The sequence below is a fragment of the Nematolebias whitei genome, chromosome 3, assembly GCF_014905685.2.
Source record: "Nematolebias whitei isolate Nwh7 chromosome 3, NemWhi1, whole genome shotgun sequence".
NCBI classification, from domain to species: Eukaryota; Metazoa; Chordata; class Actinopteri; order Cyprinodontiformes; family Rivulidae; genus Nematolebias; species Nematolebias whitei.
This window is the reverse complement of record NC_056500.1, coordinates 30,431,392-30,445,650: the sequence shown is the minus strand read 5'-3', so window position 1 is coordinate 30,445,650 and position 14,259 is coordinate 30,431,392. Positions and strand designations below refer to the sequence as shown.

Sequence of the window (14,259 nt, the reverse complement as noted above, 5' to 3'; positions counted from 1 at the left end):
GCTCACAGTGTGTGTGTGTGTGTGTGGGGGGGGGGGGGGTGTGTCCATATTTTAAAGTGAGTTTTTTTTTTGATGTAAGAGAATCAACATGCCCAGTACTTTCATTTAAAACTGAATAAAAACCACAACAGGTCAGTTGGGCTCACATTTGTCTGAAATAGTTGAAATTTGAGAAATGAGCTAACTTTGGATGCTGACTTCCCTCATCTTTATAAATGTGATTTTTATGGTGTAAAGTTACCCCGTCAACATGAAGACGTACAATCACAAGAAAAGACACTCATTTGAACATGTGGACAACTCCCCCCCCCCCCCACACACACACACACACACTGTGAGCCCCCTGTGCAGAGCTGTAACTGTGATTAGACAATATACATTTTAATGATGACCTGTAGATCACATCTTCTTTAGTCTACCCTTCAAGGTATAAAAACTCCACAATACAACACACATGACAACATATGTCTTAATGAAAGCTAACATTGGAGGATATATATGTTTTTTTAATTATACAGGTTTTGTTTAGTGTGACACAAGTGAACTTGAGGTCAGGTTTGGCATACATCACCTGCCATATATTAGTTTTAATAGCAGATCCCCACTCAGACTAGTGAGCTCCTCATGCCAGGCAGGAATGAAACGGTATTAAAAATGATATACATGCACACGGCAACACTGCAGTCCCAAGCCCTGTTTAAAAAAGACTGCAAAAAATTAAAAATAAAAAAAAACCCAACCTTGAATCTGCTGTAGTTTCCATCCACTGTTACCGACTGGCTCTAAGATTATTGTATCTCAGCGACACACATTTCAGTGCAAACACTTCAGCTTTGAGCATGAAACCAGTAACATATACAGCGGTGAGTACACAGATGTTCGTTTGGACTGACCTCTGTCCAAAGAAATGGTGTAGCACATATACTGTCTGTTGTGTCAGAAGCTCCGATAAATGGAAAAGTATGAGCAGCACCAACAGCACTCTTCTATTCGCCATTGTTACCAATGTTCATATACTCACGCCAGTGCAGAAAAAATATTGATTTCAGCCGCACACAACTTTCACACAACTGTTAGGTCTTTCCAAAAACTTCAACTTCGAGACCTGGATCCAAAAAGATTTGGTATCAAATGTGTACATTCATGGCAAAAACATAACCAAAATGTTACAATCTCACTTCAGAATGATGCTGTTCAAACAGGGCCTAAGAATCAGTTAAAAAGTTAAGTATCCCAAGTCTCAGGTCTTCAGATTTATTTTTTGTAAAGGTTATAGATCACAGCTGCTTCCTGCTGAGCTTCTACCTCTCAGACTGTAGGGGTCTGGATTTCTACTCTTACCAGCTTCCAGTTCATGAGGGAAGTATTCATTCAAAAAGCAGACAGTAGAAACCACATCTTCTGATCACAGCGGGGATTTTTTTTACCACTTCTGAACAGCAGATCACGTGTATCGAAGCATTATCCACATTTTTTCCTGCCAGTGTTTGCCGAAACCTCTGGCATGAGTTTGGATAAAACTCTATCTCTTGAGCTAACTTCTTTCTGTCTTTGTGTTTTTCTCCTCTCTCCATGTGCCGTTCTTCTGTATTCATCTGATGCAGGACTATGAGCCCACAATTTATCACCCGAAACGTTCCTCTCACAGTCTGCACCAGGATTTCACAGTTCAGTGTGAGAAGATGGATATTCCCTTTCTCTCTTATCTGCCTACAGAGGTCAGTTATGTTCTTACCAAGGGGAGCACTTCAGTCACATTAAAGCAGACCATAAAGTTTGATTGGAATTGCTCTTGTTATGAAGTCATGTTTATTTCACAGGGGCACATATGAAACTCCTAGTCTTCCTTGTGTCTTACACAATCTGTCTTCCAATACAGCTGTAGAGCACTATAACAGATGATGATAATAATAATAATAATTTTTCTCTAAGTTTTATGTATAAACAGTTCCATAATTTGTTTTGAGATGGTTTATGTGATGTTTTATTACATACCAGACTTTTTCCTCTCTGGGGCCATTAACCTTTGAAGTATCTGCTAGTTACTTGGCAACTGCACTCAGTGGTGTAACATGTTAATTAGTAAGAATTTACAGTTTATTATTTCTTATCACCTTTGGACCAAGTTAGGCTAACTGTTTCTTCTTCTCTCCAGCCTTCTTGTTAAAATAAACTAATTATCTTTTGGCTAAAGACAGTTCAATGGAGAAATTCAAGCGAGGGCCAATGAGCCCATCTCAAAGTCTGTAAACATCAGGATTTTTTGTTGCTTTCACTGATTTGTTTTTTAGATTGTTATTTGTGAGTCCATTATTTTGAGAGAGAGGGGTATGTCCTTTGGATAAGCATATGTCAAGTGAAAAAAAAAAACATGTCTACAACCTTTTCGATAGCGTTCGATAAAAATCAGAAGATAGAAGATGTTATGCTTTGGAGTTTATAAAACCGTCTGAGGTTAAATGAATATAATGTGCATGAAATCCTTAAAGAGGTACCCCCTGCCACTATAGGGACCACTGATTTGAGTGTTTTTGTTGATGACATTACCACTTTCCATTCAGTTCAATTCAGTTCAGTTCAAAAATACTTTATTAATCCCAAAGGAAAATAAAATGTTGTTGAAACTCGTTATCCTCGTTTCATTAAGAGATGTTATGGCTGGTGGCTGTAGGCAGGAATAATCTCTTGTAAAGGTCTGTCCCACAGTGGATCCCAAAAAAATGGCTGCAGATGCCATCCGATCCATCCACCCAGACTCAGCTGGCCTCTCGGTTCCCCCGGGCTGCAGGATTGCCTGAATGCCAGGCAGAACTCCTCGGAGAGCAATGGTCACTCCTCCCAGCAGCCTGCCAAGCTCCTCGTCGCTGCAGACAGCCGGCTATAGGTGCCGGGGGACAATCCCAGTCCTTCTGCTGTCAAGAGCCACGTTTCCTGCCAGTTCCAGGATTTTAGTTGTCAGGCACTCGAGCACAGCCAGCAGAGAGACAGGAATGCATCTACAGAGCCTCCTTTTCAACTCATTTGAAATTTGTGACTGTAGTTGAGATATTATTTGAGCTTTGAGATGTTAATCAGCAGCTCCTGGTTGTAAAAACCACCTTGCTGTCATGGTTCCACATTTCTTGAAACCAGTGGTGGGCTAAGTACATGTAACAAAGTCCATGCTCAATAATCCAGGTATACAATCCAACATTTTTCAGTCAGGTCATCTGGACAGTTTCTTTTTTTGTGCTGAAACGTTTCACCTTCAATCTGGAAGACTTCATCAGTCAAGGAAACACACAACAAAACTGATTCTTCTCCCAACAGCTTACTCCAAAGTGGAACAAACCAGTTCTGCTTGTGAGATGGTCTCTTTGGTACGCCCCCTCCTCGATTGCCGGCCCTCTTCCTTGTTGACAGTCTTGTCAAACTGGTTGAAAAGTACATGTACTTCATTACTGTACTTAAGTACATTTTTCATGTATTTGTACTTTACTTTAGAGTTGAACGTTGGTACTTTCAACTTTTACTCCACTACATTTCACATTAAATATCTGTACTTTGTCCTGTGATGGACTTGCAACCTGTCCAGGATGTACCCCGCCCCTCGCACAGTGATTGCTGGACATGGGCACCGGCAACCCCCCGTGACCTAAAATGGAAGAAGCGGGTAAAAAGATAATGGATGGATGGATGGATCTGTACTTTGTACTACACTAACATTTCTATGTGTTGCATTACAAGTTACATTCACGTTGCGTTTTTTTGATTTGTTTGTTAGTTTGAAAGTAACCAATGGTGAGAGGGGAGTTGGTCCATTGAATCACTGCAAAGTGGACAGGTAACGTTAGAGCCACTTTCAAGAAGAACTGGGCCAATGATGTATATTCTAGTATATACGTCATTGAGCTGGGTGCACCCACAGCACCACTAACACATCCAAAATGGATTCCACTGTGGAGAGGCAGCCAGAAGATATGTACCACCAATGGCCTTATTGAAAGATTATTGAAAAATTACTGAAAGACTATATGAAAGTCTATTAAGTGCAGCAGGACAGATTCTCTCTCCCAAAAGAGCCGGACTCAAAAAACTTTGAAAACCAACTTCTTCTGAACTTGAACAAGAAATTTTTTCTGCAATATTAAAATGTGTCACTTTAAGGGATGTTAGGAGACGAGAGATGTCTCCAAATGTCTCGACACTCAGGTCCAAGTTTTGAAAATGGTGTCAGGAAGTTAAAATATTGTTCACTATTGACCCATTACAAGGTTGAATAGACAGTATTTTAACTAGAGCTGATGACAAACTGGAGTTGAAATGATCGGTCCCTATTTCTTTGTTAGGTGTGTCTAATGCCCCTTTTATCAGGCAGACAACTTTTACTGAAATGTGTTTGCTGCAGTTAAAATGACACATTGGTTTTGCTTTGTGTTAAATAAAAACTTTCAAATGTATAATCATTCCTCTTTCTTATTTTGATTAATGACATTTAACTCTGCATGTCATCCCTGAAATTCTGATGCACAGAATCACAAGTCCGAGTGTGAACTGTGTCACAGAGTAAACACAATAAAAACGTATTATCTGCAGCATTGTTCATTAAAATGGCTCAATACTATTAATATATTATAGAAAATATACATACAGTAAGCACACTTAATGATATTGTAGACCATGCATTAGGTAATACATTCAGCAAGTACTTTAACTTTTAATACTTTAAGTAATTTTAAGAGCAAGCACTTATTTACTTTTACTTAAGTAAAAATGTTTATATGGTACTTCTACTTTTACTAGAGTGCATTTTTGTCTGTCTATTTTTACTTAAGTACAATGTTTGAGTACTTTCTCCACCACTGCTTGAAACCATAATGTCACATAATCAGTATTTGTCACCACTTCAAGTTTATAAATATTTGTCTCTTTCTGTTCTAGTACAGAACAACAAATCTATGGCTGGAAACATTTTGGTTGTACAATTAGTGAATGGAAGCCCTTCCCTCCTGCAAACTTAATTGGCAGTATGATGGCTCAGTGGTTAGCGCTGTTGCCTCACAGCAAGAAGGTCCTGGGTTCAATCCCCAGTTGAATCTGTGGTCTTGCTGTGTGGAGTTTGCATGTTACTTTCGTGCTTGTGTGGGTTTTCTCCGGGTACTCCGGTTTCCTCCCACAGAACAAAAACATGCATGTTAGGCTGCCTTCAGGCCCAGGCCTCCCTCGCAATAGAAATCTCTCAATGGGATTTGCCTGGCTAAATAAAGTTTAATAAATTGCGCATCAAATAACTTTTTTATGATATTACAGTCATGCTATGTTGTGCTCTATTCAGGTGCAGCTCATAAACGATGCCTACAACTTAGTGATTGATGCCATGCTGGGTCTCGAGGCAGACAATTCCAACATTAAGGAGCCATATTCCTGTATTCTGGCCACCCTGAAGCAAATCAAGATTCCCATCGTCAGCGTGGATGTGCCCTCAGGTGAGTTTTCAACACAGATTTATTGCTGAATAACAAAGCAAGATAAATGAACTCTTAGAACTTTAGTGGAAAATGAAAAAAGAAAAAAGTTTCCCAAGTGTGAATGTGCATTCACGGAGAATAAATCTTGTACCACAGTTGGCTCAGAGTGAGTTCATCAGAGTCCAAAAACACTATCAGCTAAAAACAGTGCAAGAGGATAAAAAGCTCCCTTGTCTCTTTTATAGGTTGGGATGTAGAAGAACCAAGCCAGGATGGGATCAACCCGGATGTTCTCATCTCTCTCATAGCACCGAAGAAGTGCGCGTCAAACTTCTCTGGGAAGCACTTCTTGGCCGGACGCTTCCTGCCCTACGACATTCAGAAAAAATATGAGCTTAATCTCCCAGACTATGCCGGCACAGACTGTATTATAGAACTGTAACATGTGGAAACACAAGGGCCGGTTGGAGCCTTTTCTTGTTTGTATTTTATAGGTTGTTACTATATTTTAATGTCAACATTTCTGTTGTTTAGATCCAAATGCAATTTAGCCAGATGTGCTGTTGAGCTAGAAGGGTGAAATTTAGAACCACAATGTCTGTTTGAGAAACGGCGCGAGGAGTTTAGTGTCAGTCAACTTGTAAAAGTTGTAGCATTACACTGTTTCCTATCAACTAGAGTCACCAGAGGATAAACGTTTTCTATGATGTCACTGAGGTTAAAAAATAAAAATCTTAAAATTTGTTTCAACTTCTGTTGCTTTTAAGTTTACCTTATTTCTTGAATGTGCTGTTTAATTAACATCATATTGGATAACACAAAAAAATGTACATTCACTTGTGATTTTTTTTTCAATGGTTTTGCCATCCTGTAACTTTGCGTTACTTTTATTGAACTTGTTTGCGTTTATAAACGGCTCAGACGTTTCTCGTTGACCAATAAAAATGTTATAAAAATGCAAAGTCACTGGTGGTTTTTTATTTAAAATGGCACTATTACCAGTCAGTTAAGATGCAGAGTGCTGGACCTGCACTCACAGTACATTTCTTACATTAAAGTCAGTTGTATTACCAAATACTCAATGATTACTAGTAGTTACTGCTGCTTTGAGGATTTTTTATTGTTTTTAACCAAGATGTGTGTACAAGTTCAGACCAAAAACAAAGATAAAATTAGGCTAAAGTTGAAGTATTCCTAAACAATTAATAAATATTACTGGGGCTCTTTTGGAACTTATCTATTTTCAGACTGTTGTACTGCCCTCATGTGGCCATAAGACTGGGCTACAGTAGCAATACAGGTAAACATGATTTTATCACATTTATTATATCTATAACAATGATCATTTAATTTTATTTATTTATTTTTGTTTTCAAAGTTAATCAAAGAGTTAAGGTTTGAGTTTAAAGATGAACATTACCGTTGACATTTATGGTAACTCTTTGCCATAACAGGCTTTGTGCAAACCTTTCTTAATTAAACCCTAGTTGCGATTGAGTCATCTGAATGTGCAATAATCACATCATCATTAATTATGTGTGGAAGAGCACGCATTGTTGCATCTATTTACTTGCTCCTGACTGGAATTAATTATGTAGCAAAAGACGTAAACGTGTGAGATCAGGCCTTTAATCAACTGAAGAAGAAAATGACCTTATTATGGAGCTCAGCCTTGTGGCTTTAGGTGAGAATGACTAAGAATGAGGCTGCTGTGCTGTTAATGAATGAGGTCATGTGTGTTTATACTAAAGGGAGCTTCTTCAGCATACTAACGCACCGATGGCCAGTGTGTGTGCACGTGTGTGTAAGGGGGGGCTGCACATGTGTGTGTGGGTGTGGAAAGTCAGTGAAAAGGAATGTTGATCCGTTTTTCACTCTGTGCTGACAGAAGAAAACTGAAAATGGCTTGTAGAAATAGTGTCCGAGCCTTCAGTGGCTCTGTCTTTCATGCCCGTCCAAACCCTTTCAGGAAACAGTGGTTGGGTCGCCACTGCAGTGTCTTTTGTTCTTTTCATATGACTGGATATTTAATGACCTGTGGAGTCTGTGAAGACCCCAAAACCTGAACAGTCATAACTGGCAGCAGCAACGAATGGAAAAGAAATGTAAGGGGGAAAAAGTTTAACTGCGCTGGTAATAAAGAGTGCAAACTGAATTAATTACGTAGCTCTAATATTGTAATACCACAGTTAGGATATGTGAGAAAATATTCTCAGGATTTTTTTGCTGGGAGAAATATCTGTTTTGGAAAACAAATACTATGACCTTCTCCTCACAATGAGCAAAACATTTTGCCTGATCGTGGACAATCTTTGCAGGTCACTCTTTTAAAGAGTGCAATAGACTTCATTATGTGCGGTAAAGTGTGAGAAGTCCACAATGGTTTTGTGCTTGTAGAAAACATCTGTAGGCTGCTTTATTATTGTTGTAGCAGTGAATCCGAATCCTGGTTGGAGTGCTGTGGCAGCATATCCATGACACGGGATCTGCAAGTACCATCATGGATTGGTCATCCAGCTTCTGAAGCAGCCTGTCCATGCTGGCCTCATAATATGATTCAAGAGGCTGAACCAGGATGGGTCACAGTTAGGACTCATGAGAACATCTTGGCAAGTACTAACAGCTTAGCAGTGCCATGCTAGCCTTCACTCTGAAAAAAGTTTTCCAAATTTGCCACAACCAAAAGTCCTAATCACTGTGTAGCTTATAGAGAACATAGTGGTAGTATTAATTCATTCCAGAGGGACACGTTTCAGATATTACGTTATTCTGTATTGCATATTTTGCATTATTCTTACATTTAGTGTTTTTCAGGTTTTGTAAACACACATACAAATGCCCCCAGGAGAGCACAAATAATACAAATACAGTATATTGCAATGGTAATGTTGATGTTTCATGTTAGAACTTAGAACATTTGTATTCAGTAGAAAAACAACATGCACAAAAGGACATTTTGCTTTGCCAGAGAACACACAGTGGCCTACAAGCAGTAGCTACTTGTTTAAAATGTTAAAAATGTGCATTTTTATGAATTTTCAAAGTCTATCCATTTACTTGACTTGCTTCTCTTTGCTGGGTCATGGGGAATTAGTGCTCATCTCCAGCAGCCACTGTGCGAGAAGTACAGTATGGTCAGGTTGCAAATTCATCACAGAGACACAAAAATACATCAAATTACTCTCTCACCCACACCTAGGAACAATTTTGAGCTACTAATTAATCTAGCATGCATGCTTTTGGTTTGAGTTAGGAAACCAGAGTACCAGGAGAAAACCCTTGCACGAACAAGAAGATAAGATAAAACTTTATTGATCCCACAGGAAATTGTTGTGCCAGAGTTCCAGTAAAAAGGAACATACACAAGGAATCACACAAGATATTAAAAAATAATAATAACAGAGAATATAAAAATACCAGCAATTCAGTTCTTAAACAGGTCAGGTGCAGACAGAAACATTAAAGTGTTTATTGTAGTGCAGGATTATTTTTATTGTCCTGTGTGTAGAAAGGGGGAGGAGTTGAAAAGTTTGATAGCCACAGGGAGGAAGGACTTCCTGTGTTGTTCTGTGGAGCACCTCGGTGGTCTCAGTCTACGAGTGAAGGTGCTGCTGTAAGAGTCCAGTGCGTCATGCAGGGGGTGTGACGTGTTGTTCAGGATCAGGATCAGTTCCTTCAACTTCCTCGGCTCAGACACCTCTGCCAGAGACTGCAGGTCCACTCCCAGGACTGAGCCAGCTCTCTTGATGAGTTTATCGAGTCTGTTGGCATCAGCTTTCTTCACTCTGCTGCCCCAGCACACCACAGCGTAGAAGAATATGCTGGAGACCACCAAGTCATAAAACATCTGCAGAATGGTTCTGCAGATGTTAAAGAACCTGAGTCTCCTCAGAAGAAAATGGCGACTCTGACCTTTCTTGTAGAGGGCGTTGGCGTTAGCTGTCCAGTCCCGTTAACTATCTAGGTGGACCCCAGGTACTTGTAGCAGTCTACAGTGTCCACCTAAGTACCCTTGATGTTGATTGGGTTGGGGCATGCAAACTCTACTCAGAAAGACGGTGATGCTGCAACCACCTCATTGAGAGGTGACAGTTTTAACCACTGGGCTTCCATATAACTCCATTTCCTATACAATATGTCTAAAATATCACAATACAACATGCCTCTGCCTACTGAAGGTGACCCTGTGCTTCTAACACACCATGGGCTGATTGGTGTAAGGACAACAAATCCTTGTAGGCTGTGGGGTGAAGTCTTTGCGGCTCAGGTTTGTTCTGGCGTACACTTTAAATGCTCAACTGGATTTGGATCTCAGGAGTTTGGAGCATCAGTGCCCTAAATTCTTCTGATGTCTTCCTAGATAATTTGATAAGTGATTATGGAATGGCACATTGTCCTGCTAAATAAACCAGCTTCTTTTTTGTTGTTTTCTGTTTTGGCTAATGAACATTTGGATTGTTCATTTTTAAACTGCTTTAAATTTTCAAATTTTGCATGAGAATATGACACAGATGTGACGATTAGTTGGAGAAGATGTCAAACCATAAACAAGTGACTATATATTTATTTATCTATAAAAACAGTGTTACAAAAATAATGCAATTGTCAGAAAACGTACAAGAATTCAAAATGTCCTGAATGCTCAATTTTCCAGGGAGAAAAATCTAACAAAGTTAAGTCAGGTTTTATGAACGGTTTCTTTTCGTTGAAACATTTCATCCAAAAGACTTCATTAGTCCAAGGAGCCACAACAAAGTCAGTCTTAAAAACAGCATCTTCTCAAAGTGGATCAACCAGTTTCATGGTGCTCAGGTGGTTCCTATAGTCCACCCTCTCCCCCACCGCCTGCTCAATCTCTCAAACAAATTTGAGGCAGTCCATTGGTAATAATATTGTTTGTTCCCCTTATTCTACCATCAGATTCTGGATTTATCAAGCTGAAAAAAGGATTCCAGTTTTTCTTGTTAAGCACTTTGAAGCATTTATCATAAAAACAAACAAGGAGTGGTGGCGAGAGAAGTTAGAAGATATGCCTGTGATCGAAAAGTCGCAGGTTCAACTCCCGGTATTGTCAACATCAAAATGTGGGTGGAAAAGGTGGAACACCCACACCTTCATTCACCCCATTCTGGGCCATTGAGCAAGGCCCTTAACCCCTACCATCTGCTCCCTAAAACAGGTCTCTCTTGAAAATGAGTTATCGTGGCTCAATGAGACTACCTGGATAAATAAAGGGTAAATAAAATAAATAAATAAATAAAAAACAGTATGTTCATATACAGTACAATAATTTTCAGTCAAGTCATCTGGACAGTTTCTTTTTTTTTTTTTCTGAAACGTTTCACCTTCCATCCAGAAGGCTTCATCAGTCAAGGAAACACACAACACAAAACTGATTCTTCCCCCAAACAGCTTACTCCAGAGTGGAAAAAACCAGTTATGTTGGTGCGTATATGGTGTCTTTGACACGCCCCCTCCTCTGGAGCCAGCCATCTTACTCGTCGACAGTCATGCCAAACTGGTTCAAAACCAACAAAGTCTATACTCAATAATCCAGGTATACAATCCAACTATTTTCAGTCAGGTCATCTGGACAGTTTCTTTTTTTTTTTTTCTGAAATGTTTCACCTTCCATCCTTTAGGCTTCATCAGTCAAGGAAACACACAACACAAAACTGATTTTTCCCCCAAACAGACTGATGAAGCCTTCCGGATGGAAGGTGAAACATTTAAAAAAAAAAAAAAAAAAAAAAAATAAAAAAAACTGTCCAAATGACCTGACTGAAAATTGTTGGATTACATACCTGGATTATTGAGCATGGGCTTTTTTAGTATGTTCATAAGTTGTTGTTTGACTTGGTTTTAATGCTGAGCCAAGAGATATTTATAAAAGAGCTGAACTTATTTTTTTTTTTTTTGTTTTGTTTTAATTTCCATCACTTTTTACTTGAAGCACACATGCTGAAAATAAATCCAAGTACATTGCACCTCATAAGCACATCTCTGCTCTGAGGACATTTCCTGAATGGCATACCATATGACGCCACTTCCACTTCTTTTGGCAGACAGTTACCCCTGCAATCAGCAGCTGTTAAAAAAAGGTACAAAACTGAACCAGAACCAGCTGGTGCCAATACCCAGCAGTTACTGTTTGAGAGGCGGGTATATCATGGACAGGTCTCCAGTCCATCACAGGGACACATAGAGACAAACGAGACAAACAACCATTCACTCTCTCACCTAGAGACAATTTAGAGTTACCAGTTAGTCTAACATGCATATCCTTAGAAAACCCACGCATGCACATGCAAACTCCACCCAGAAAGGTCCCTGGTCGGGATTCAAATAGGCACATTTTTTGCTGAGAGGCAGCAGCTCAACCCACTATGCCACCGTGCCAAATGTGCTGAGTCATTATTTATTATGTCATTATCAGCATGGTGTTGAACACAAAAGCAGACAGATACAGGAGACTTGAAAACAAATAAAGAAAAAAATGATTATTTTTTTATGTACAGAACAAATAGCTGAGGTGGCAGCAAAACTTACCAGTGTACAGGAAAACACGAGGAACAGAACATAACAGGCTGTGGGAAGCACATTCTATGGACCATGTGAAAACAAAGAGACGCTGAACTTAAAGGGATGCTAACAAGACACAATGACGAACATTTGGGAAAGACAATGAGGAACAGGTGAGAGTGGCAAGAGAAACATGAGGAGAGACACACTGGGAAAACTGGAAACAGGAAAAACAGACTCAGAGAACTACAGTACATAAAAAGAATAACAAATAGACACAGACATCATAAAACGTGCACATATGACATATTCTTATTGAGAATCTACAGCTTGGAACTTGGAACAAAAAAAGTTGGAGCAAAAACATCAAAGTCAGTGGTGATTTTAGCCTCTTGTTGGAGGTGCTCAAGCACCCCTAAATTTTAACTCAGCACCCCTGAAAAATAAAGTAAAAAACAACAATAAAAAAATATGGTTTTTTTTTGGGGGGGGGGGGGGGGGGGGGGGGGCTCTGGGTTTGGGTTCTGTTTATTGCATGTATGATTCAATGCAACAAAATAAACACATTTAAAAGGTAACAGATCGTTGTAATACTTGGTTTATTTACATAATGACTTTAATTGCTGGATGTTCAGCCCCTGAGCTGCTGGTTTTCAGTAACTGTGCCCCCCTGAGCAGTGTAGTTGAATAGTCCTGCTTTAGAGGGTGGAACAGAGTTTATTTTATTTCCAAAACCTAAACAAAGTCTTGACAAATGTAAAAGATGATAAAGTCCTGCGGCTGACCTCATGAAGCTGAATACAACGGTGATAAACGGGAAGTATCACATGTTCATCTGTACGAAGGTAATTTCAAGTAAATCCTCTATTTTCTGTCATAATTACATTGCACAGTATGCTTAATAGTTAAATTAAAGGTTGGTGCTTAAAGCTTGTTGTGCTTTGTTTAGTATGTTTTACTGTATTTGTAGATGTATGTTGCAATTTCTGGTTGCACAAGTTTAGTTTTTATTTGTTATGATCAGTTAACACTAAAATGATTTTGTACAAAGCGTTTATTATGTTGTGTAATGTAAAGAAGAGCGCTAAGTCTTATCTAGTGCGTCTGTATTGCAAGCCACTAACTTAGCGCTATACTTCTTGTTGTCTGAGCTCTCTGAAATAGTTATTAAATCAAGTGTTTACTTTGTACTTCCATCCATCCGTCCATTATCTTCTGCTTATTCCGAAGTCGGGTTGTGGGGGCAGCAGCTTGAGCAGGGAGGCCAGACATCTCTTTCCACAGTCACCTCTTCCAGCTCTTCTGGGAGGACTCCAAGGTGTTCCCAGGCCAACGGAGAGACATAGTCTCTCCAGTGTGTCCTGGGTCTTCCCTGGGGTCTCCTCCCAGTCGGACATGTCCGAAGAACCTGCCTAGGGAGATGCCCAGGAAGCATCTTTACCAGATGCCAGAACCACCTCAACTGGCTCCTCAAGACTTGTTTACTTGTGTAGGTAAATGTAGATATTTAACCTAGATATTAAAAAAAAAAAAAAAATTAAATACACCAGAATGCAGGGAATGGCATCTACTTTATTCAAAATTTACATTGTTCAAGCCAAAAGCTGTTGTCAAGCACTGGGGGCTAAGCACCCCTGAAGGGCTGATTCTAGAATAGCCCCTGGTTAAAGTAAAGATAAAATAATTTTTTTGTACATTTTAAATGTACAAGAAATTTAGTACCAAAAACAGCACACAGAAGCCATATTTGAGATTTAAAGAGGAAAGCAAACCTGCACACCTGTTCTGTGAAAATTGATTACTACATTGTTGCACAGTAGACTTGAAATAACACACAAAAAATGCCAATTATAAACAAATGAATAAAAAGTGCCATAAAGAAGTCATAAACTATGAAGAAAAGCTTGGAAGAAAAGGAAAACAACTTTTATTTCCAGTAACCAAAACACATTCTTGGGTGTTTTTCTCCTCTCTACCCCTACCAGGCCCTCACCTTTTTTTGGACCATGATATGGGGGGGACCCAGATGTTACATTTCACTGGCCAATGGTGAGGAGAGAGGGGCTGGATTGGTGTCGACTCCTGATACCCCTTCTTTTAAAAAGCTCCTGTGTCTAACTCAGCTCCTTAACTCAAATGAGGAGGAGACACAGGCGAGTCTCTCCAGCAGCATCACTCTCACCTGAAGAACTGAAGCAGCTCCAGCTCAGCTGATGAGCCAGCTGTCCGCTTAGTCTAAAGTTTTTATCAACGCGGAAAATAATCAGAGAAAAAATAAACTGTCAGGACA

At 39.5% G+C, this 14,259-nt stretch overlaps 1 protein-coding gene across 1 annotated transcript in view; it reads left to right on the top strand.

Moving 5' to 3' along the window:
• yjefn3 (YjeF N-terminal domain containing 3) overlaps positions 1-6,254 on the top strand; it is a 70,815-nt gene extending 64,561 nt beyond the window's left edge. Inside the window, exons 4-6 of the mRNA XM_037674804.1 lie at positions 1,605-1,718; positions 5,315-5,465; positions 5,693-6,254. Coding sequence (XP_037530732.1) covers positions 1,605-1,718; positions 5,315-5,465; positions 5,693-5,889 — 462 coding nt within the window. The 3' untranslated portion in view covers positions 5,890-6,254. The remainder of the gene's footprint in view (positions 1-1,604; positions 1,719-5,314; positions 5,466-5,692) is intronic.
• The last annotated feature ends 8,005 nt before the right edge of the window (positions 6,255-14,259 follow it).